The sequence below is a fragment of the Oryx dammah genome, unplaced genomic scaffold (assembly GCF_014754425.2).
Source record: "Oryx dammah isolate SB20612 unplaced genomic scaffold, SCBI_Odam_1.1 HiC_scaffold_11077, whole genome shotgun sequence".
In the NCBI taxonomy this organism is placed as follows: Eukaryota; Metazoa; Chordata; class Mammalia; order Artiodactyla; family Bovidae; genus Oryx; species Oryx dammah.
In genome coordinates this window covers 103,133-127,995 of record NW_024080471.1, presented here as the reverse complement: position 1 = coordinate 127,995, position 24,863 = coordinate 103,133, and the positions used below count along the sequence as shown (strand labels likewise).

General features: G+C 40.7%; 1 protein-coding gene across 3 annotated transcripts; it reads right to left on the bottom strand.

The window, feature by feature from the left end:
- Window positions 1-4,954: 4,954 nt before the first annotated feature.
- LOC120860511 (myoregulin) lies at window positions 4,955-18,798 on the bottom strand. 3 transcript variants are annotated; one of them, XM_040236347.1, is made up of 4 exons: window positions 18,689-18,794; window positions 12,809-12,887; window positions 7,058-7,168; window positions 4,955-5,185 (listed from the first exon to the last, which is right to left on the bottom strand). In XM_040236347.1, exon 4 carries the CDS (start codon window positions 5,163-5,165, stop codon window positions 5,025-5,027), a length of 141 nt encoding a protein of 46 aa, XP_040092281.1. In that variant the 5' UTR covers window positions 5,166-5,185; window positions 7,058-7,168; window positions 12,809-12,887; window positions 18,689-18,794; the 3' UTR covers window positions 4,955-5,024. The 3 variants fall into 3 exon arrangements, with proteins under 3 accessions (XP_040092281.1, XP_040092280.1, XP_040092279.1); XM_040236346.1 differs by lacking the exon at window positions 12,809-12,887 and having other exon boundaries at window positions 18,689-18,798; XM_040236345.1 differs by lacking the exon at window positions 12,809-12,887 and having other exon boundaries at window positions 7,058-7,191; window positions 18,689-18,795.
- Window positions 18,799-24,863: the final 6,065 nt, after the last annotated feature.

Genomic DNA, 24,863 nt, shown 5'->3' with positions numbered 1-24,863 from the left:
ATGATCTTCGTTTTCTGAATGTTGAGCTTTAAGCCAACTTTTTCACTTTCCTCTTTCACTTTCATCAAGAGGTTCTTTAGTTTTTCTTCGCTTTCTGCCATAAGAGTGGTGTCATCTGCATATCTGAGGTTATTGACATTTCTCCCAGCAATCTTGATTCCAGCTTGTGCTTCCTCCAGCCCAGCGTTTCTCATGATGTACTCTGCATAGAAGTTAAATAAGCAGGGTGACAATATACAGCCTTGACGTACTCCTTTTCCTATTTGGAACCAGTCTGTTGTTCCATGTCCAGTTCTAACTGTTGCTTCCTGACCTGCATACAGATTTCTCGAGGGGCAAGTCAGGTGGTCTGGTATTCCCATCTCTTTCAGAATTTTCCACAGCTTATTGTGATCCACACAGTCAAAGGCTTTGGCATAGTCAATAAAGCAGAAACAGATGTTTTTCTGGAACTCTCTTGCTTTTTCAGTGATCCAGCGGATGTTGGCAATTTGATCTCTGGTTCCTCTGCCTTTTCTAAAACCAGCTTGAACATCTGAAAGTTCATGGTTCACGTATTGCTGAAGCCTGGCTTGGAGAATTTTGAGCATTACTTTACTAGCGTGTGAAATGAGTGCAACTGTGTTGTAGTTTGAGCATTCTTTGGCACTGCCTTTCTTTGGGATTCTTTTTTACTTCACTCAAAACTCTGCCTCCAAAAATTAACTCGGTGTTGCTGTATAGAGGCCAGGTTTGTCTTCAAGAACAGGGACTGAAATATTTCCCGTGTGCTCACAGAGCTCCCAGATAGGTAGTGAATGCTTGATAAATGTTTATTGAGTACATGATCTCCACGGGGCAAGTCATAATCAACTTCATAAACAACACCTGAAAGGTCAGGCTCTGTACCTTGAGATCACACCTCAGACCGGAGTCCTGGGACACTGACTCTTCAGAGAACAGTCTGTAGCCTCCTGCAAGCTGAAAGGGCAGAGGGCTGAGACTGAAAGCCCCGTTGGCCACCAAGCACTTCCTCTGCTCCTGCACTAATCTCCCCTCACTGTGGTCCCGGGTCAGGCGGTGGATGGCTCCGGGGCCTTTCCTGTGGGTTTATAAATAAAATCTGGGATCATGGCTGACCCCTAACTGGCCTACAGGGCAGCATGCCTTCAGCTTGCTCCATTAGTAGGACTGCTCACAGGAAGCACAGCAAACGATAGCCATGCAGAAGCCACCCAGAACAGCAGCCTGAGTCTGTGTGGTCACACACATATCACACGCTTCAGATTCTCTCTCAAAGGACCTACTATACAGCACAGAGAACTCTGCTCAGATTTCTGTAATAACCTAAAAGGGAACAGAATCTGAAAAGGAATAGATATTTAATACATGTGTATGTATAACTGAATCACTTCACTGTATACGGGAAACTAACACAATGTTGTTAATCAATTTTACTCCAATATAAAATATAATTTGATCTCAGTCTTTATAGAAGCAGTTCATCCACATCATACCCCAAAGTTAGGAAATATCCATTATAACTCGGAATGGCTTTCTGGCTTAATTTTCTTGCAAGTCATTTCATTCAAGTGAATATTTAATCACTAATGTTTCATCAGTTGTAGAGTACTTGTCACTCAGTTCCAGGAAATACCTGTTTACCTAACCCAGACTGCATACATACACATATGCCCTGGATATTGCATGGATATTGTTGCCACTTAGGAAAACAATCCTTTCCCAATCCTACTGAAGGTAGTCACAGGTCCCTTACTTTACAGAGCTACTCCTGTCTTCTTGATGTTTAAACAACATCTTAGATTTCTAGGACTCCTTTCTGTTATATGTCTTCCTGCAAATAGCAGTCCAGTTTATTTAATAACTATGGTGTTTCTACGTGATATGCAAAGCCAATGATATTAATGCCACTTTTGATCTTTTCTTGGTTCTGTTTTGACACAGGAAGCATAGGATACCCAGAGAAGTTAAGCGGTGTAATCCAAGGTCACAGAACTGTTCAGTAGCCAGACAGTAGGAACACGTAGTCCGTGAACTTCCCTCCACATCAGCATTTCCCAAATCCATAGTAATCTCTGGGGATCTGGTTACAATGCAGATTCTGAATTTAATAGGTCTGGGGGGTTGAGGGGCAAAACTAGGATCCTGTGTGTTTCCTAAGCTCCCAGGACTTGTTGCTACTGGTGGTCTTCAGAACATCTTTCCCCACACCCTTCATGACACCCCAGACATGTCCATCCTACTATTTCCTCCAATGGCAGTTGTAGTACTTGGGTATTCACTAATTTCTGCCACTAACCTATCAAGCACCGTGAGAGCAGGAACTAGGTTTTATTCACTGTTTTGACCTGGCCACCCAGCACCATGCATGCCAAAAAGAAACCAAATGAATATTTTTGAAAGGTTAAGTGATCTATTTCCAACTACACAGCCATAATAATTAAGACTCTGATTTCTTATACAACTGAAATTATTTACAACACAGAAACAGACTCACAGACTTAGAAAACAAATTTATGGTTACCGGAGGGAAGTGATAAATTGGGAGTTTGGAATTAACATATATACACTACTACATTAAAAATAGATAGCCAACAAGGACTTACTATATAGCACAGGGACATCTGCTTAATATTCTGTAATAACCTAAATGGGAAAAAGAATTTGAGAAAGAATAGATATATGTATAACTGAATCATTTTGCTATACACCCAAAACACAAAGCTATAAATCAACTATAGTCCAATATAAAGTAAAAATTTAAAGAAGAATCAGCCATTTAATCAATCTTTCAAAAGGCTATTCATCGAGTATCCTTTGCTGTCTGGAGTCACATTATGATATCCAGTTGTCCTTGCCAGGTACCAAAATAACCAAATAAAAGCCACATAGGGTCAACCAGTTTATACTGGCTACAGAACACTGTAATACGTCCGGGGGACAGAATCACAGCCTTGGGCCTACAGGACAGGTTAACCTAGGGTCATTCCAAGGGCAAGGGGAAGGTGTGGAACAGTCAGGGTGATGGAGGCTTGCTGCAACTCAGCATCACCTGTGGATGTTGACAACCCCAGTCCTCCATGGATGGCGCCTTTTTCATATGCCAGGCACTCAACTAAGCACTTTGCACCTGTCATCTCATGCCATCCTCTGGACAAACCTATGACACAGGCACCTTTTTTATAGGTAAGGAAGCAGAGACTTAGGGTTTTTAAAGCATAGGAGATGAAGCCAAGATCTGGACCCAGGCAGTGTGGCTTCAGAATCAGTGCTTCTAACCATATCATTGATTGCCTAGAAATACACAGGGAAAAGAAGCAATTGCCCGGGCCTGGGAGTGACTCGACTCTCCTCTCAATAACCTGACAAAAGGCTCCAACAAATCTCAAATAGAGGCGCTTGGGAAAAAACATATCATATCCACATTATATCCCGAAGGATGTCCAATGATATAGCATAGGAAAAAAAGATTCTGTTACAGCAAATGCTCACACAGTGTGATTCTATTTGGCTTATGGTTAAATATACAACTCCATTGAAAGCTTAAGTCAGAGTCAGTGAAGTAATGAGTCTCAAAGGTCTCAGATTCCTTTCATGCTTCATTAGATCTCTTGTGAAACCTTGCCCTAATGTCTGGACCAAAGCTGAGAAGATGGTCATCACACAGAAGAGATCAGGATTTTGTGAAGCATGTGTGTCCAATGTAAAAAGTTAAAAAGTCTAAAGGACAGAGAGAACTCCATTTGTCAAAGACTTAAAGAGCAGAATTCAACAGTCATAGTTTAATACTGTCAGAAAATGAGGGAGTCAAAAAAACAGGAAGAGAACACATTGTTCAGTTGGATATGAGAAAAGGGTAAACTTAATCTGGTTTTGATAGAAGATTCTTAAGTGTGGAATAAGAAAATAAATCAGGACAATACTAAAATATACCCGCAGGGTCTTGAATAAAACATTACTGTGAAAAAAGTTGAACTGTCTAGTTTTTTAATTGCGCTTGTTTCATTATTATTACCTTTGGGGGCAACATGATATGATGGATTGTGAAGGCACAAGGCCTGGTTCTGCCACTCCCCAGGTATGGTCTCCAGCTAGCATAACTGTTCCAGGATTCAGTGTGCTCATCTGTGAAATGGACAACACACCCTTGCCTCCTAGGATTACTGGGAGTCTTATGTTAAATGACATACTGTGAGCATTTAGTTCCAAACAGAGAATCAACACGGGTTGCGTCCTGTATTCTCTTCTTTCTTATAAGTTCTGTTTTCCTACAAGAATCTCTTTTTAAGCATTTCTATTCCTAACTTAAAGGTTTGTTGGTAGAAACATAAAGCTGTGGAGCATTAAGAAAAGCAATCTACCTACACACAGATGAAATGTATATATAAGAAAATGAGAATAAACTATTAGTATATCATATGGAAAGATTATCTTATGCTAAGTTTGGTGTGTTAAAAAATAGAATCACATAATAAACAACAAGATCCTATTGTATAGGAGAGAAAACTATATTCAATATCCTGTGATAACCCATAATGGAACAGAATATGAAAAAGAATGTATATATATGTACAACTTAAACATTTTGCTGTACAGTAGAAATTAATACAACACTGTAAATCAGCTACACTTCATAAAATAAATTTTAAAAACAAATTAAAACTTTAAAAATAGAACCATATAAAATTTCACATAGGTATGCATCCGTAATAAAAAAAATCACTCATAATTACACTTACACATTGTAGTCAATCTATTAACTATATCAATCATGTTAAAAATCAAGAAGTTTTATGACAGTAGTATAGATTTTTGAAAAAAATTCCATTTCAATTTATGTGAATGTTTTATAAACCATAAAGTTCTAAATAACACACAATGTTGTTTTTATTGCAATGTCCTATTAGCTTCTAGAATAACTGGAAATGTCATCAAATTAAAATCACTCAATGTATTAAATTATAAAATTTTATTCACTGGCATTCAATATGAAATTAACAAGTAAAGTAAAGGAAGTCATTTTTCTAAGAAGTTATAACAACATATATAATAGACAGGAAGTCAACAAAGATTACAAACAAAATTTTTAGAAGTCTTCCCACAATTTCATCTTCTAGACTTGTGGGGGTAGTAGTAGAAATTAATATCCAATTTTTACATGTCATATCCAAAATGCTTCTGCTTCCTAAGAAGTAAAATAAAGAGAAAATATCCTTAAATAAATACATTTGTAATCCTGATTTTTTAAACTCAATCTAATAATTTGCACAGTAAAGAAATAGTGATCAAGAAATGTCTTTCAGTCAGGACTTTGTACATTTTAGTAACCAATCAATGAACTAAAATATTTTTCTCCTTAATGAATTAATGAACTTTTACCCACTAATTTTGACCATCTTATGTCATAATCATTGAATTTTCTATTTGTCTGTCTATTTTTTGGCTGAGCTGTGAAGCTTGTGGGAACCAAGGGGGGATCAAATTTGGGCTGCAGCAGTTAATGCATAGAATCCTAACCACAGGACCACTAGAGAATTCTCTTAACTTTCTTTCTTTTAAAAAAAAAAAGCAAAAAAAAAATTTTTTTTAAAGCTCAAGAACTATCAGAATTACCACTCTCTTCCCAATGTTATAAATTATCAGTTTATTTTTGAAGTCTTTTCTGCAAAGTCACTTGTAACCATTTTTATGGAATCAGTGAAATTGCAACTTTCTAACCTACAGCTAGTATTACCAGGAAAGAAGAATTTGAAGTCATGCAAAAAAGGCAGGTGATAAAATTTAAAAAAATTAAACAACAAAAGGTTTGTTTCATTTCCTTGATCTTTCCTCAAAATCCTCTTTCTTATATTTTGGTCACTTATTAAGACATTAAATATTTTCATTTCCACCACACTTCTGTGTTCAGATGGTAAAGAATCCCTCTGCAATGCAGGAGACCTGGATTTGATCCCTGGGTCAGGAAGATCCCCTGGAGGAGGGAATGGCAACCCACTCCAGTATTCTTGCCTGGAGAATCCCATGGACAGAGGAGCCTGGCGGGCTACAGTCCATGGGGTCACAAAGAGCCAGATACTGCTGAGCAACTAACACTTACTTTCTATGTTAATCAGTTTTTTAAAAATATCTGGAATTTTTTTAAGTATTATGGAATTGCAAAAGGTATTAATTTGCAGTCTGTTGAGCGCACTGTTGGAATGGTTTACTGAATGCCTGTCAGGTAGGGAATTTAGAACCATTCCCAACTCCTTTTTCCAGGAATGCAAGGTCAAATGAGTTAAGTAATTTTCAAAGCCTTGTATCCAAGTCCCTTATATACACTCAACTTAAAATGAGCATCAATACTTTAAAAAAGTGGCACGATTGGGGTGGGAAAATATTTTCTGCTATTTTTTTGCTCAAACCCAAAAAGGCAGGTAGAGTTTTAGGAGAGAACATGAAAGAGAAACAGGGAGATAAATGAGATGTATACAAATACGTTCTCCCTCTTTTTACTTACACCTTCTCCCTCTTGATTCATCTCTGTGATAACTAACCCCTCCCTAAAGGAGGGGATGATTTGCCCCAGATTTGGCAGCCATCATTAGCAAAGTGGTGATGGTGGTGCTGGTGGTTTGTGACCACGGAGAGCCCATCAGGATCCTCTGTCCATGGAATTTCCCAGGCAAGAATGCTAGAGTGGGTTGCCATTTCCTTCTCCAGGGGATCTTCCCAACCCAGGGATGGAACCAGCGTCTCCTGCATTGCAGGTGGATTCTTTACTGCTGAGCCACCAGGGAAGGCCACACTGGCAAAGTAAACACCTAGAATTTCCCCTAAGTTCAACAATTCCTTGGGAATTGTTTGGGAAACAAGGGGTAAGAATAACGCATGAATTTGCAAAGTGATTTTCCTTGCCTCATATTTCCTCCACCTCCAGCTTGTGTTTCTTCAGTCTGTACTCCGAGGGGTACCTTCAATTTTATCCAATTACAGTAGGAGAGAGACAGAATAGGAAGCAAGGGAAAGACCAGATGAGTGATGGGGATTGAAGAGTGCACAGAAACCCACTTCTCACCTGATTTAATCCGGGTAGTGGTAGATAATGCTGCTCCTCGGTTTTCTCTCTGGCTGCTCTTCCTAGGACAAAGTGCATTCAGAACAGGTGGTCTCTTAGCAACCTTGGTTCCTGTGTCAAAGCACATTAAAAGCCTTTATTGAATGGTGAGGTAGTCTGTGAAGCGGGCAGTCAGGGAGCCTGCGTGGAAAAACTCTCAAAGAAGTTGGGAAAAGGTGATACGTTAATTTTAGTGGATTACAGAAACTACAGCTAAAAACTACAGCTAAAAACTGTAGCTAAAAACTACACCTTTCACAGAAAAGTTAAACAGAATTCTAGAATTTTCCTGACAGGGCAAACATTTACCACTCTTTTAAAACAATAGTTCTCAGGGAGTGGGGGGAACAGAAGAGATGTTGTTTAAGGGTTACATATGTGCCACTGATAGACAAATAAGTTCCAGAGTGGTAATATACAGTACAGTGAGCATAGTTGTAAAAGTGTATTATATACATTAAACTTGCTAAGAGACTAGATATTAATTGCTTTCAGCACAGAAGAAATGACAATCATATGACAGGCAGAGGTGTTAGCTAACGCTACCATGGCAGTCATATTACAATATAAACATATCAAATCATATACTGTACACCTTAAACTTACACAATGGTTGTGTCAAATATAACTTAAATTTTGAAAGTTCCTAAAATTATTTTTTAAATATATGTTTCATTATCTTCCATAGTACAACAAACAAAAATTCTCTTTCTGCATAAGAGGCGATACCTCATGGGATTTTATATCTGCTATAAATTTTATAAGTTTTAAGATTTTGTATCACTTTTACAAACAAATTAGAAAGTAAAGGAGTGAATTTATTTGCAAAGACCAGGCTGTAAATTTCAGACAAAACTGAAAAATTATTTATCCAACAAAATGATGATTATTACAACTATGAAATAATAGAAACATTACTTAGAAAATCATGTTGAAATATTTAAGTATGGACGAAAACCAATACTTTAGGACCAGTCATTACACTCCTGGGTATATACCTGAAATACAAGCATAGATATCCACACCAGGACACACATTCAAACTTTATTTGTAATATACTGAAGCAACTTAGCAAAAGCAGCAGCAGCAACTTAAAAACAAACCAAATGCCTATTAGTAGATAGATAAATTCATATAATGGAATATTATACAATAATGAAAATTAAGTTACAGCTACATGAAAAAACAGTGGTGAATTTACAAACATAATATTGAGTTTTTAAAAAGCAAGACACAAAAGAAAACACATGGTAAATACATTTATGTAAAGTAGGAAAACAATTAAAGCTGCATGATTTAGGAATACATAATATGGGTAGCAATGGTGTAGGTGATTAATTGATCAAGTAAAGCAAAGGACTGACTACCATAAACTCAGGATAGTGGTGGTGTTAAGGGAAGGGGTGGAGAGCTTCCAGAAGTATTTCATTTCTTTCTTTCTTTTCTTTAAAATCTGGCCCTGCCACGTGCCATGCAAGGATCTTAGTTCTCCCTACAGTGGAAGCACTGAGTCTGAGTCTTCATAACTGGACCACTGGGGAAATCTCTTTTATTTTAAAATTTTTCACTTTCTGTCCTTGGTGGTGGTTATGTTAATTATCAGTTTTTAATTACTTCCTAAACTTTTGAACTGTGGTGCTAGGAAGACTCTTTCGAGTCCCTTGGACTGCAAGGAGATCCAACCAGTCCATTCTGAAGGAGACCAGTCCTAGGTGTTCACTGGAAGGACTGATGCTGAGGCTGAAACTCCAATACTTTGGCCACCTCATGCGAAGAGTTGACTCATTGGAAAAGACCCTGATGCTGGGAGGGATTGGGGGCAGGAGGAGAAGGGGACGACAGAGGATGAGATGGCTGGATGGCATCACTGACTCGATGGTCGTTGAGTCTGAGTAAACTCCAGGAGTTGGCGATGGACAGGGAGGCCTGGCATGCTGCAATTCATGGGGTCGCAAAGAGTTGGACACGACGTAGCGACTGAACTGAACTGAACTGAAACTGCACATAGAAATTTTATAGGCCTTTCTCTAGGTATGCAGGACTTCACAATTGAAATATTCTTTAAAAAGTCAGAGAATTCTCTACAAATGTCAATAATGACTATAGTTGTTGAGTTTGGGTGAAGGACTATACGTGATTTTTTTCCCCTTGTTTCTTTCATTTCTCACGTTTTCATTTAAAGGATGTTGCTTATGAAACTTCAGAACACTAAAGAAAATAGTTTTCTAGCTCCCTGTCCTCTTTCTTGTCCATCTATTTAAAAGTAATGACTTTATCTTTGTCAAACAAATCATTTTAACAAATATGAACTCAGGAAAATTAAATGGATCAGTGAGAGATTTGAATGAAAATATGTAACCTACACTTTATCCAATAAATTACGCATTTTCATCAAAATGTTTCACTGACCCATTCCATTTTTCTTGAGTTTATATTAAATCTCTTTGGCTAAAGAACATGTTCTTGCTTCAGTCCAAAATGATCATGAAAAACAGGAATGTGGGTGGTTCCTGTCTGGGCCTTCTCCTTAATGTTAGATCTGTTTCTAGAACTAAATCGCTGGAAGCACTTGAATCTGTACCACAAGTTTACTAGCACACTCAGATTTTACTGGGGATTAAATGATGCTTGATTCACATTTTGCCTAATTAGTCCTTGCTATGCTATGGGGTCGCACAGAGTCGGACACGACTGAAGCGACTTAGCAGCAGCAGCAGCAGCAGCATGCTAGAAGCTTGGTACTCATGTGTTTTTTCTCTTAGGAACATTCTTTTGGAGGAATGGCTATTTCACAGCAGCATTTTCATAAAAAAAGATGATTTGTAGTGTTTTTCATTGGATAAAACATGCACTGAATAAACAGATTTCAAAAATAAGTTGATTAATTTTAAACAAGTTAGCACACTTCTTGAAGTGTAATAGAATGTATTCAGTGGAACTATCTTATTTTGAATACAACATTTAAAAATCCTAGCTAAAATAACATTAACTCCAATTTCTGATATAAGACATCCTAGGTTATTTGGGCCTAACATATTTCATGTTGAAATTTCAGATGGCTGCAAATAATTGCCCCTATCTTTTGAATGTCTCTTTATACCTTTCTTTCCCCTATTTCCAAATGGCAATGAGAAACAATTTATTTTGTAGAAATTAATTTCTAGAAAGTTATACTGAAAGTAGTATGAATAATCTCTTATCTAGTTTTCAAAACTTGTCTTTATTATATTCTCTTTTGACTCTACCAAGAGTCCAATTAATCTAACCCAAATTAATCTGTTTATTGAATGGTTGAACAGTGGTATCCCACAAAGTTAGACAAATGCCTAGTAGTCATCACTTTTGGTCTCTGAGGGTTGAATTTCATTGCATTCTCTGTTTTTTACCCTGCCATCAGCTTGTAGGTGCTAGCCTTTCAAATCTCCACAATCTTGTAGATTGTAGAGACACCTGGGACCCCAAGAAGAGTGCATTTGCCAAATGGTTTGGTCCCCTAGGAAAATCAAAACAATGCAAATGAACCAGTAAAACCCCCTCTATTACATAAAATTATTGCTTGTCCTAAGACTTCACCCATTTCTCAATCTCTCCCAACCTCTACTATTTCCACTTATTAGGCGTGGACTCTCGGTCAAGACAAAGAAGAGAACATACTTTGCAAAGTCTGTTTTTCAATCAGAAGAAAAACACTTTTCATTGGATTCAAGATTGTAGTCTTAAACACATGAGTCACATTTCAAAAATATTTTCTGTTTTGATAAGAATTTGCTAATCCTACTTCCATCAATATCTAATGGTCAAGATAATATTCACAGAAGTTCCCTAGAGACACAAATAGAAAAATGAGACACAATTGAAACCTGTCCACTCTTGCTTAACAAGTCACTTAAAGAGGCTCAGACAGTAAGGAATCTGCCTGCAATGCAGGAGACCTGGGTTCCTTCCTTGGATTGAGAACGATCCCCTGGAGAAGGAAAGGGCTAGCCACTCCAGGATTCTTACCTGGAGAATCCCATGGACAGAGGAGCCTGGCAGGCTACAGTCCATGAGGTCACGAAGAGTTGGATAGGACTGAGCAACTACCTGTTTCACTTTTACTTGTAAGTAAAGTATAATAATGGCCATTTATCATGGGTCTAGTATGTGCAGGTTGTGATTAGACACTATTGGGGCATGGAGCAACTGCCCAAGTTTCGAAGCTAGAGCCTTGACGCTAGTAACCTAGAACTTTAGCCCCCAGATGCCACTCTGTTTCGACTATGTGGATTTATTAATGTTTTCAAATGAAATGGACCAAAATGGAAATATCCACATGTAACAGCCATTCTTTCTCTTTAGTCCTGACTCCTCTCCGTATATGTGAATTGCTGGGTGAACAAAGGGATGGATAGTCTTGCAGTTACCCCTCTGGGCCTGATAACCCTGAATTTTCTGGAATACTTTTACAACAGCCAGTTTTATTCACATCAAAACCATCTTCTCTTTATAAACGGATCTTTCACAGGCCACTACTACAAGCTTACTCTCTAGCAACCTGATTAGCTGAAAGTTCAGTTTTTTTAATCTGTTTTTTATAAACTTTTATTCTCTGCAATTTTATTCTCTCCTATTATTAGTTTTGTTATCGACCCACTGATCATCTTATGATTGACAAGTTTGTCCCCTTGATCTTTTATTTTTGGCTGTGCCAGAGGCTTGTGGGATCTTAGTTTCTCAACCAGGGATTGAACCTATGTCCCCTGCAGTGGAAGCAAGAAATCTTAACCACTGGCCCACCAGGGAATTTCTCCTCTTGATCTTATTAACATTAGCTGGATGGAGAAATAACAAGAATGCTTCCAGGACTTGGTAGTTGAGAGATGGGTTGGGAATAAGATTGGTGGTATTTGACTTGGATCTGCCACTTACCCTGAGACCCTGGGCAAGTCCTGTTAACTCTCTGTGCCTCTGTTTGTTAGCACTTCTATAAAATGGGGATGATGATAACTGTGTGTGTCCATGTGTGTGTGTGCGCACACGCTCCGTTGTGTTCTTTGTGACCCTGTGGACTGTATCCCACAATGCTCCTCAGCCCGTGGAATTTTCCAGGCAAGAATACTGGAGTGAGTTGCCATTTCCTACTCTGAGGGAATCTTTCTGAACCAGGGATCGAACCCGAGTCTCTTGTGTCTCCTACAATGGGAGGCGATTCTTTAATACTGTGCCACCTGGAAGCCCAATAATGACAGTAGCCACTTCTTAGGGTAGTTTGGAGAAAGCAGTGGCACCCCACTCCAGTACTCTTGCCTGGAAAATCCCATGGATGGAGGAGCCTGGTAGGCTGCAGTCCATGGGGGTCGCCAAGAGATGGACAAGACTGAGTGACTTCACTTTCACTTTTCACTTTCATGCATTGGAGAAGGAAATGGCAACCCACTCCAGTGTTCTTGCCTGGAGAATCCCAGGGACAGGGGGAGCCTGGTGGGCTGCCATCTCTGGGGTCGCACAGAGTCGGACAGGACTGAAGCGACTTAGCAACAGCAGCAGCAGCAGCAGGGCAGTGTGAGAATTAAATGAGATAATACTGTGCCTAGCGAGTAAACACTTAATAAGCAAGGGTAACTATCATTATCAATTATACTCTACCATATTACCTCCTAGATGGTACCCCTTGAATGAATCAGTTTTCTCAGTTTCTCTTTAGGTATCCAAACATACAAAATTGTCACACACCTACTTATCCTTTGAAGCCCAACATATCTCCTCTGTGATCCTTCCTGATGTCCTCGGTCAGAATTTAGTGTCCACTTATCTGTAATGTATTGAAACTCACTACAGTGTATAATGGTTATTGTTTGCATGCAACCCCCATGGGCAGTTGCTGTCTTCCTAGAAAGTGGGGATGGACTTACCCATCCTGAATCCCACTCCATCATGGTATTTGATGTTAATCATTTTTAACAATATTGATTTACTAATTGCACATCAAACAGAAGCTTTCTTGGAAGGCTGAAAGTTCATTTTGCCCAAAAGACAACTACAATAAGAAAAACACATATAGTAAGTCTACTTTTACCACCAAAATTTCAAAAATAAAATCCCAAAGTTGGGTAGTTTCAATTTTGTCTCCAGAAAATGTCTCTCTCCCACAAAATTTATGTTTAATGAAATTTATCTTTTAGAAACCTGAGAAATCATATAGAAATCATACCTTGTTGATGTTTTTTCTTTTGGCCTATAATTATGTGACCTAGTCAAATGTTGGAAGAGAACAAAACTTTTGTACCAGCCTACAGGGTTTCATGATGGAAATGTCCTGTTGGGATGGTTACTATTTCTCCAGCATAATGGTGATTTGTCTCCTTAAGATTCTAGAAACAGATGACAGCCTGGTAGGATAGGAGACATCAACTCCTTAATTTTGAGTCATTCAGAAGTTAACTAAAAAATCGGGCATATTCAATAGTTAAAAGGATTTTGTGCATTCTGTAAGTTTCCAAAATAGAGTTCAAGGTGCATTTTCTGAATTAATTATGTGAGGAATTATATGAGGAAGAGAATTTAACAGATATCTGAGAAATTAACTCATCAATAATATGAGCATTGTACAGAGAAAGCTTGAATGAGAATAACAATAAATGGCATATGGTTTTACACCGAAGGGATTATGAGCATGATTGTTAAACCTTGTTTCCTGATTAAATATGATTTCAAGGAGACCTTTCTCTCTCTAGCTAAGAAAAACAACTGTAGTGAAAAAATCTCAACTATGACAGAAATGTTATGCCAGAAATGTTAGCACTGGCAAAGAAATTTGAGATTTCATCCAGCTTCTCACTTGACAAGCGAGGCCCAGAGAAGTACAGTAACTTGTCTGAGGTCACATAGTTACTTTTCTTCTGAGCTGCCATATTAATTGCCTTAGCAAGTTTTTGATACATTTATGGTAACTTGGATTCTGCATTTCACCAGACTTGGCTATTTGAAGATATTTTACCTTCAACACCTCCCAACTGCTTTGATTCAGGCCAAGGGAAGGCCAATGTCCAGGATAAAATAAGCCACAAGGAGAACTTGGAAACGTGGGAGGTAAGACTTGCCAGAATTGACAAAGTGGACTTTGCTTGGAGACAGAAACACGTGCTCTGTCACAGAGATGGGGGTCAGAAAGGTTGTGGAGCTGGATGGAACTGGTTTGAGATCCTGGTTCTGGCTGGTATTAGCACGATAGCCATTGACCAGACCTCATCTGCTATCTCATCTGGAGATAGACATAACCAGTCTTGCATGGGACTGAAAGGATTTTATTGATAACTACAGTTAAGAAGGGCCAGCACATATTCTGATTTTAATCTCATAAAGCTACTTGAGGTGAGTGCTAATGCTTCTATTTCCTTAGTTGGAGAGACTGATGACCTGTAACCTCAGGGAGCTATTTGAGATCACACTCCAGGGGATGACCCAGGATTTGAATGGAAGTCAGTTTGGCTTCAAAGCCTTAGCCACTGCAGCATCTCAGGAGTGGTCAAAAGAAAAAGGTGAGCTAAGAGCCCAGCATTTTGCCTGGCAACAGATAAAATAATGGTTGATATGATGAAGCTTGGGAGTCAAAAAGGTGGACATTTCCTGCAGTCTGACAATGATGGAGGGAGGTGAGGGACTCAGATGGACTTAAGAGATGGCAGGCCCCAGGAAGCTGAGACAGACGCTCAGACATGTGGGCCAGAGGGCACTGTCTGACCTGGCAGAGCCCCATGAGGGTCCACCTTACCCCCAGGAGTGCAGAGAGGGTCCCAGACCTCTGTGGAATCCCTCTGCTCTCCTCTTCTTTGACTGTAGTTCTCATGCTTTCTCTCCATGTCAGTATGTGTCCAATCTGGGCTTTCCCAAGCCACATATGACCATGCCTTGAGAAGGCAATGGCACCCCACTCCAGTACTCCTGCCTGGAAAATCCCATGGATGGAGGAGCCTGGTGGGCTGTAGTCCAAGGGGTCGCTGAGGGTCGGACACGACTGAGCGACTTCCCTTTCACTTTTCACTTTCATGCATTGGAGAAGGAAATGGCAACCCACTCCAGTACTCCTGCCTGGAGAATCCCAGGGACGGGGGAACCTGGTGGGCTGCCGTCTATGGGGTCACACAGAGTCAGACACGACTGAAGTGACTTAGCAGCAGTAGCAGCACATTTTTAAAAAACATTAATTAATTAATTGTTTTGGCCATGTGCACAGCATGTGCCATGGCTTCCCAGGTAGCTCAGTGGTAAATAATCTGCCTCCCAATGCCAGAGATGCAGGAGACTCCGGGTCAAGAGGATCCCCTGGAGGAGGAAAGGGCAACCCACTCCAGTATTCTTGCCTGGGAAATCCCATGGACAGAGGAGCCTGGTGGGCTACAGTCCAAGGGGTTGCAAAGTCAGACACGACTGAGTGAGCACACAGGCACACACAGCATATGGGATCTCAGTTCCTTGACCAGGGAGGACCCCCTATTCCCTGCGTTGGAAGTGAGGAGCCTTAACCCGTGGAGCACCAGAGAAGTCCCTTGCCTCACACATTTGAGTAAATATTCCAGCCCTAAAATGAACAGTTTTTCTACCTATGAACAAACATCTCCTCTTAATCATCCAGTACTGAGACTCCTGAAGGCTGAAATGTTCTGAGACCATGTTCCTAAACCAAATAGGAGATTGCATTGCCCCTAAGAAGACATAAATTACTCAGTTACAGGCACTTAACATTAAGAAAGATTCTGGAACCAAAACAATCAAAATGTTTTCAACCTTCTCCCTGCCAAGTTCCCCAACCCTTGCCAGGAATCACAGCTGTAGTGCAGTCTTACAAGGCCAGACGAACTGTCCAGAGTTGTGGCGAGGACTAGCCCTACAAAGCTTCCTTGTGAAGCCCCACAGGGCAGTGCCCCATGACACCTTCCATGGTGTGGTGAAGCAGGAGTGGAGCTGAGGCCAGGTGCTTATTTGTTGGTTTTGGAGGTTTTATCTGCAGAGCTCTCATATCAAAACAAGTGTCCTCCCAGGTTTGGCGAGTGGAGGGGAGGTTTCTGGACCTGTCTGACTTCTTAAAAGCATTCGGGAAAACCTTTTAAACTACTTTCTTGGCCTACAACACACACTCCTTTGCCTAAATTCATTGCTAGCAGTTTTGTCTTTTTAATCTAATATTTGATTTCTGAAACCAGCTAAGTGTTATTTGGAGTCAAGTTAAGCTGACAAGGCAGATGGCCAGGTTGGAGAACAGAATTTCAGGTTCAGTGAAAGACTGTAACTTCTTCTAAGGCCAAATTAAATTTCTAGTATTTAGCACAGGGCTGGGGCTTCCCTGATAGCTCAGTTGGTAAAGAATCCACTTGCAGTGCAGGAGACACTGGGTCTATTCCTGGGCTGGGAAGATCTGCTGGAGAAGGGATACACTACCCACTCCAGTATTCTTGGGCTTCTCTTGTGGCTCAGCTGGTAAAGAAACTGCCTGCAGTGAGGGAGACCTCGGTTCGATCCCTGGGTTGGGAAGATCCCCTGGAGAAGGGAAAGGCTACACACACCAGTATTCTGGCCTGGAGAATTCCATGAACTGTATAGTCCATGGAGTCGCAAAGAGTTGGACACAACTGAGCAACTCTCACTTTCACTTTGGAACAAAACAGGTACTCCCCCCAAAAAAAACTGGGGTGGGGAGGATGAGATTCGACTTTATGGTGAGTTTTTCTGTGCCTCCCAAGCTTGTTGCATAGAAGGTGAACCCAGGGAGGAACACTGAAAACCAATGAGCCGTTTTCTAAGGTGAGGTCTGATGATAATACCCATCCTCAGTGAGTAAGTTTTGGGAATGATGGCCCTGTGGAATGCCTGCCCACTGTTTGTACTTCTCATGTACCATGGATCAAAGCCATTCTGACTTATATCAGTTACTCATGAAATGACTTCTCTCTCCTACCTTATTCTGAGTTTACTGACCCTTTGCTAATCTAGCACTGTGTATTCACACAGTGGGAATTAAATAAACATTTGCAGAATGAAAACTTGCAGTGGAAAACAAAAATCTCATCCTGTCTCCTGAGCATACAGGGTAACACTTTGGGAAGTAGGTATTCTCTGAAACAACCCTCCTTTCTGTCTCATCCAGACACAGAATTGGAGCTAGGAAGCGGGGTAACCAGTCTTTCAGAAGCACAGAAGCATGGAACCAAAAGAAAAATTTCAGAATGCTGATTATAGAAGAGCAGAAAAGTTTATTAAAATAATAGCTTGTGCTTTGAAACTGTTTTGAGTTTCCCCAGCATCATTGATCTTTTTGTAGTTGTTTAGTCACTAAGTCACGTCCAACTCTTTGCGACCCCATGCACTGCAGCGTGCCAGGCCTCCTCGTCCTTCTCTATCTCTTGCAGTTTAGCCATAGCCTAATGTCCTGAACTGCTTACCATATGGCATCCTCCAATGGCCCCATCCTCAGCATTCCCATGGCTGATATCATCCTAAGGATGAAGTTGCCAAAAGCACTAAAAGCCAATTATTGTCTCTACAGTTTAAACTTTCCCATCAAAGACCATGTTGGAGGTTCTAGGTTAAGAAGATTCAAAAAAAAATTCAAATGAGGGACGTCATCGATAATGCTCCCATACTCGGCCGCTTAGAAACATGGTGAGTAAAACCCACCACCTTATCAAGGAGGTTATAACGCTCATCTCATAAACAAGGAAACTGAGGCTCAGAGAGGGTGAGTACTTGTTTAAGGTCACACAGCTTGTTGGGCCAGGCCTCAGTTCCCTGCTTCCGGTTCTCCGTGATGCCGCTCTTATTTAGAAGCCTGATGCACATGTTCAAGAGGACTGAACCTACATAACCAAAGCAGAAAACTCTCTTCGTCTGTAATCCTGAGGAGGGACTGGAGTGTCAGCTTTCATCTTTTCTGAGAGGGCTGGGCAGGGGCCCAGCTTCAGGGTCTTCCTTTTCCAGACCGTAAACACAGTGACCTACTTTGCAGGACTCTCAGAAACAACCATTATTTCAAAAGAAAAAAAAAAAAAAGGCTGCAAGGACAAAGCCTTTGGCTAAACACTCAAGGCGGCAACAAATTCAAGCAACAGGACGGATACCCTCTCTCTGCAGCAAACCTCAAACGTGGAAAAATAACAGACAAGGCCCAAGTGTCCAGTCCAATATTCCCCTGCAGACACTTTCCATATGTGAAATTTCCTCTTTGAAATCACTGAAATCCTCTCTTTGGGGAGGGAACACAGAAAGACAGAAATACTGTTAATAATAATATTATAAAATAATTAATAATAAATATTAATATCTGGCATGACCACAAGGCTGGGTCAAGCTTTGAGATCATATTAACCCCTTGCTTCTCCTTGTGCCTTTATTAAGCCAGAAGGAAATGGAGGGGATAGAATTCTAATTCATATTAGATCATATAACCAGCCTTATAAAATCTGGAAGGACATTGAAAGACAGGGAGAGAAAACAGGCTTCCAGAGTCTTTGAGCTTCCTGTATTCCCCTACCAAAAGCAAGCAAGACTTCTGCTAAACTTTCCTCTTGTCAACATTTTAAAAGGCCACTAAAAAAAACAAAAAAAACCCACAAAACTTACTGTTTAGGGGTTTGATAAGCGAAGTCCAAAGTCAAGGAGATGATCCCTCTCTTTTGTGAAAAACACCATCTGCTCCTAGGTGGCTCAGGAGACTCGCTGGGCTGTTATTAATAACTGGCTTAGTGCTTTCCTGAGAAACATGAGCCAGGCTGTCCCGGGAGGAGGCAAGTGGGGAGGAACAGACAGACACAGGTGGGGTAAATGACGACAAAAACACCCTTAGGCCCACAGTGGAGTGCAAATAACCCATGAGTAGGGGGTGGGCCCCTCCACAATCAGTATTGATCGTGAGGTGCTAAAGTTCATGTCAAAGGTGCTAAAAGTTCAACATCAACCAACCAAACACTCGCTACTATCTTACTCTATTGGAAAACGTCATGACTCAAGCAATGTCAAGCTTTCCTTTGTTCTTCTGAGCAATTCTTTTCCATGGATATCAATATTTGAATATCTTCTCAAACTACACATTTTTGCTTTATGTTGAATTTCTTGTTTTTCAAATACATAAACAAATAGATTTTCAAATGCACATTATCAATTTGTTAAGGTTTTTTTCCTCGTGAGCGTATCAGTCTCTCTCCAACGAATAATCCCAAAACCTTTCCTGGCAAAGGGAGTGATGCATTGTGACAGCATCATAATAAAGGGAAACCTGTAGAATTCAAGTTCAAAGAATGGAAATAGTCATGACCTGGCTACTGGTTTACAGCCGGTCTTCCCTTTTGAAAAACTATCAACTACTTCCAAAAAATCTAAGTCTATGCCTCCCTTCCCCTAACCACAGACACCAAATTGTTCAGACCAAGAACTACCTGTCTTCTGACTTACATGATCTAACTTACATTGGTTCTGTATCTGTCTAAAGTGTTAAAAGAAAACTGAGGATCACACAAAAGTTATTAGATTATATAAAGATACAGAATTGAAGGGAACAAACACTCATCAAATGTCCAATTTGTAAGGATCCAACTGCCACCTGGTTCAGGCCCGGTAACTATTCTTTTTTCAAACTCAACTGGGGCTTCTCCTCTCCAGCCAGGCCCCTGACATTTGACCCACCTTCAACCTGAATCAGCATAATTCAGAACAACCCTTCCTTAATCATCCTACCCCAGCCCAAAAGCTGACCATGAACGTGGACCTTCCCTGATCAATGGTCCAGACATCAACTCGTTCACCCCATAGGCAACATCCAGCTCCTTCCAGTCTTGTTTACTCCCCTTTGGGGAAAAAGTGGAAGCAGTGACAGACTCTATTTTCTTGGGGTCCAAAATCACTATGGATGGTAACTGCCGTCATAAAATTAAAAAACACTTGTTCCTTGGAAGAAAAGTTATGATAAATCAAGACAGTGTATTAAAAAGCAGAGACGTCACTTTGCTGACAAAGGTCTGTGTAGTAAGAGCAAAGGCGATGGCACCCCACTCCAGTACTCTTGCCTGGAAAATCCCATGGACGGTAGGCTGCAGTCCATGGGGTCGCCAAGAGTCGGACACGACTGAGCGACTTCCCTTTCACTTTTCACTTTCATGCATTGGAGAAGGAAATGGCAACCCACTCCAGTGTTCTTGCCTGGAGAATCCCAGGGACGGGGGAGCCTGGTGGGCTGCAGTCTCTGGGGTCGCACAGAGTCGGACACGACTGAAGCGACTTAGCAACAGCAGCAGCATGGTTTTTCTAGTAGTCATGTACAGATGTGAGAGTTGAACCATAAAGAAGGCTGAGCGTTGAAGAACTGATGCTTTTGAATTGTGGTGCTGGAGAAGACTCCTGAGAGTTCCTTGAACAGCAGGAGATCAAACCAGTCAATCTGGTTTGGTTCATGGACGGACTGATGATGCTGAAGCTGAAGCTCCAATACTTTGGCCACCTGAGGTGAAGAACGGACTCATTGGGAAAGACTCTGATGCTGGGAAAGACTGAAGGCAGGAGGAGAAGGGGGCAGAAGAGGATGCAAGAGTTAGATAGCATGGAGATGAATTTGCGCAAACTCTGGGAGACAGTGAAGGACAGAGAAGCCTGATGTGCTGCAGTCTACGGGGTCACAGAGTCAGACATGACTTACTGACTGAACAACAAACTACAAAATAAAAAAAAAGCCATTTTCCACCTGACCTTTGAGATGCTTGCAATCTTGTGGTCAATGTGTTATTTTGCAGTGGGCCCCTTCCCCATATTATAAGTCTTTTCTCTTTTTTGAGTATTTTTTGAAGTTGTGGTAAAAGGCACATATCGTAAACATTAGCACCCTAAACGTTTTTTAAGTGTGTGGTTTGGTCATGTTAAGTACGCCCACTTTATTGTGCTACAGATCTCCAGAACTTTTTCATCTTGCGAAACTGAAACTCTCATCCCCATCAGAGAGCCACCGTCCACTGCCGGCCTTTCCTCCCACCTCTGGCAACCGCTTACAATAGTCCTTTCAAATACTCCCCCTTACCTACATCTGGATTTGTCTGGGACAGTTTGATGGTGCCATGTCTCAGACTGAATGCCAGCCCTCCCGTGGGCCAGGCCGTCTTCACCTCGGTTTTCCCATTGGCTTCTCTGACCCTCTGTGTCCTGGGGATCTGGGATGTTCATTCGGGGCTTTGGCCGGCCGTCTCACATGACATGCTGAGTTACAGTGACTCTTCCAGGCGAGGTGACTTTCCTCTGGCTCTTCTGCGAGGCCCCTCCTATTTCTCTTTGGTTCCTCTTGTGAGATTTTTCCAGGAAGTTCCTTCAGCTCCTCAACTGAGGATTGAATGAAGGAGGATTCTTTGCACTGGGACAGTGTGAGAAGCATTAGAGCAGTAACACGAGGGGGATGATCTTTCCTGTCTTTTTTAAGGTCTTTATGTCTGATATGATTATCTAATCCCACGGGTTACTAACTGGATGAGTTTCCTAGGGTTGTCCTGACAAAATGCCATAAACTGTGTGGCTTTGAACAACAGAAATCTGTTGTCTCACAGTTCTGGAGGCTAGAATCTGAAATTGAGGTGTCGGGAGGGCCATCCTCCTTCTGCAGGTTCTAAGGGACGATTTTTTTCTTGTCTGGTCCTGGAGCTCAGTGACTGCCTGCAGTCCTTGGCATGTCCCGGTTTATGCCAGATGATCTACATACATCACTTCTTCTTTTTTAAAAAAATTTCCCTGTAAGCCACCTCAAATAACTCTTTTTTAAAAATAATTTTATTTATTTATTTCTGGCCGAGCTGAGTCTTCATTGCTGTGCGGGCTTTTCCCTAGTTGTGGAGTGTGGGAGCTACTCTCTAGCTGTAGCGCAGGGACCTCTCACTGTGTGGCCTCTCCTGTTGCATGGCACAGGTTCCAGGGCACACGGGCTTCACTAGATGCAGCATGTGGGCTCAGCAGTTGAGGCTCCCTGGCTTCACAGCACAGGCTCACGGGTTTAGCTCTTCGGGACATGTGGGATCTTCCCAGACCAGGGATCAAACTTGTGTCTCCTGCATTGGCAGGCAGATTATTTACCACTGAGCCACCAGGGAAACCCTATATCATTGCTAATAAGATAAAATACTGAAATATTAGCACCCCACTCCAGTACTCCTGCCTGGAAAATCCCATGGACGGAGGAGCCTGGTAGGCTGCAGTCCATGGGGTCGCAAAGAGTCGGGCATGACTGAGCGACTTCACGTTCACTTTTCACTTTCATGCATTGGAGAAAGAAATGGCAACCCACTCCAGTGTTCTTGCCTGGAGAATCCCAGGGACAGAGGAGCCTAGTGGGCTGCTGTCATGGGGTTGCGCAGAGTCAGACGCGATTGAAGCGATTTAGCAGCAAGCATAATTTTAAGACTTTATATATTTTGATCTGTTAGTGAATGTGTTTTCTTTTGCTACATCAAGAAGCTGTACTGTAAAGATGTATATGGCCATAAAAAGTTGTGAGATATACGTTCATAAGCTTTGCTATAAAATGGTGTGCGACAGTTCACAATTACCCACTTTCCAGTTATTTCTGTGGAACAGAAGTTGCTGGGGTTAAAAGTTATGATCATTATATGTGAATGAATCTCTGAGAGAAATAACTGCATAGGAAAATACATGTGTATGCAAGGTATTCAGGATGTGCTTTTGTTAAGGGAAAAGAAGAGTAGCTTTGTCCTAAAGTAAGATGATTGGTTGTTTGAGAGTGAAGAGCAGGGATGCAGAGGACAAAATCTGCATGGATATAGAAAGTTGTAGAAGGTTCACAGAAAGGGAACTGTATTTGTCATGGTCAACATTTGTTAAGGGTTGGTGGTGGTTTAGTCACTAAGTCATGTCCGACTCTTCCTAACCCAGGAATTGAACCCAGGTCTCCTGCAGTGCAGGCAGATTCTTTATCAGCTACGAGGGAAGCCTCCTTTGTTAAGAGTTAATGGGCTTATTATAAGATTGCCTTTAAAAGATCACTAGTATCAAATATCATACTGGTGAAAAACTGAAATTCTATTTTCTCATTGCCAAATGACAAAATTTTCTTGGATTACTGATCTGCTTCTTAACAGATTAGAAAAGTGTTCTCAGTCTGCCTAAAAGGCAGAAGATTCTATGTCTTACCAGAATACTTTCCTGTGCCTTACGCTGACTTTACCACGTCCTTGATGACTTAAAGGAACAAAGTTTTCTCACTTTGGGAAGAGCTAAAGTTCTTTACAATCATGTGATCTACTTAACAAAATATTTGTCACTTTGATTTCAAATTGATTTTATTTTGTTTTACATGGCCAGAAACAACCACATTTCCTCATCAATTGCATTGTTTTTGTAATAAACTTTTAAAAATGGATGTATAGATGATTTATATATATATATATATATTTTTTTTTTATAGTTTCTTCCTAGCTGTGTATCTCAGCCCCAAAACAAACAACAAACAAAACATTGTTGTATGTTAGGCATAAAAGCTGTTAAAAGAGTAAATCCTAGGAGTACTCGTCACAAAAAATACTTTTTTTCTATTGCTTAATATATATATAAATATATGATATTATATATGATATATATAAATATATGCTATTATATATGATATATACAAATATAGGATATTATATATGATCTATATAAATATAGGATGTTATATATGATATACATAAATATAGGATACATATATGATATACATAAATATAGGATATATATATGTTATGATATATATGATGATGGGTGGTCGCTAGACTCATTGGGGCAACCATCTCATGATATATGTAAGTCAAATCATTATGCTGTACACTTTATTTTATTTTTATTTTTATTTTTTATGCTGTACACTTTAAACTTAATATAGTGCTGTATGTCAATTATATCTCGATAAAATGGGAAGAAAAAAAACACCTTTCATGTAACTTAGATAAGATTGATAGATACTCCCTCATTTACCTAGGATGAAGCCAGACACAAACTCCAGTTCCCCTTATTTGTCTATCAATGATTAGCTAAACTGTTTGAGCCCACTGACCATCAGGTATCCCTGGTGGTTCAAATGGTAAAGAATCTGCCTGCAATGCGAGATACCCTATCCCTGGGTCGGGAAGATCCCCTGGAGAAGAGAATGGCTATCCACTCCATAATTCTTGCCTGGAGAATTCCATGGACAGAGAAACCTGGCAGGCCAGAGTCCACAGGGTCATAAAGAATCTGACACAACTGAGCCACGAACACTATTGACCATTATGGAGAAAACACCTGCTGACATGACTTGACCTAACTTTACTGTGGCTTCTTCCCTCCCCTGAGGAGCCTGAACTTTGACCCACTTTCAACCTGAGCCAGCATCAGAATACTGCACAGCCCTTCCTGACGAAACCTGTGGGAGACCCTTGTAAATCTCCAGCTCCAAGCACTCCATGACAACAGTGCCCCTGATATCTCCTTATCTTCCTCTAGAATTTTTTTTTTTAATTTTACTGTAAGAAAGTGCTGAGCGGTGCACCCCGTGTTATAAATATTGAGGACTATGAAAAGTGAAAGTGAAAGTCACTCAGTCCTGCCCAACGCTTTGCAACTCCATGGACTATAAAGTCTATGGAATTCTCTAAGCCAGAATACTGGTGTGGGTAGCCTTTTCCTTCTCCAGGGGATCTTCCCAACCCAGGGATCGAACCCAGGTCTCCTGCATTACAGGCGGATTCTTTACCAGCTGAGCCACAAGGGAAGCCCAAGAATACTGGAGTGGGTAGCCTATCCC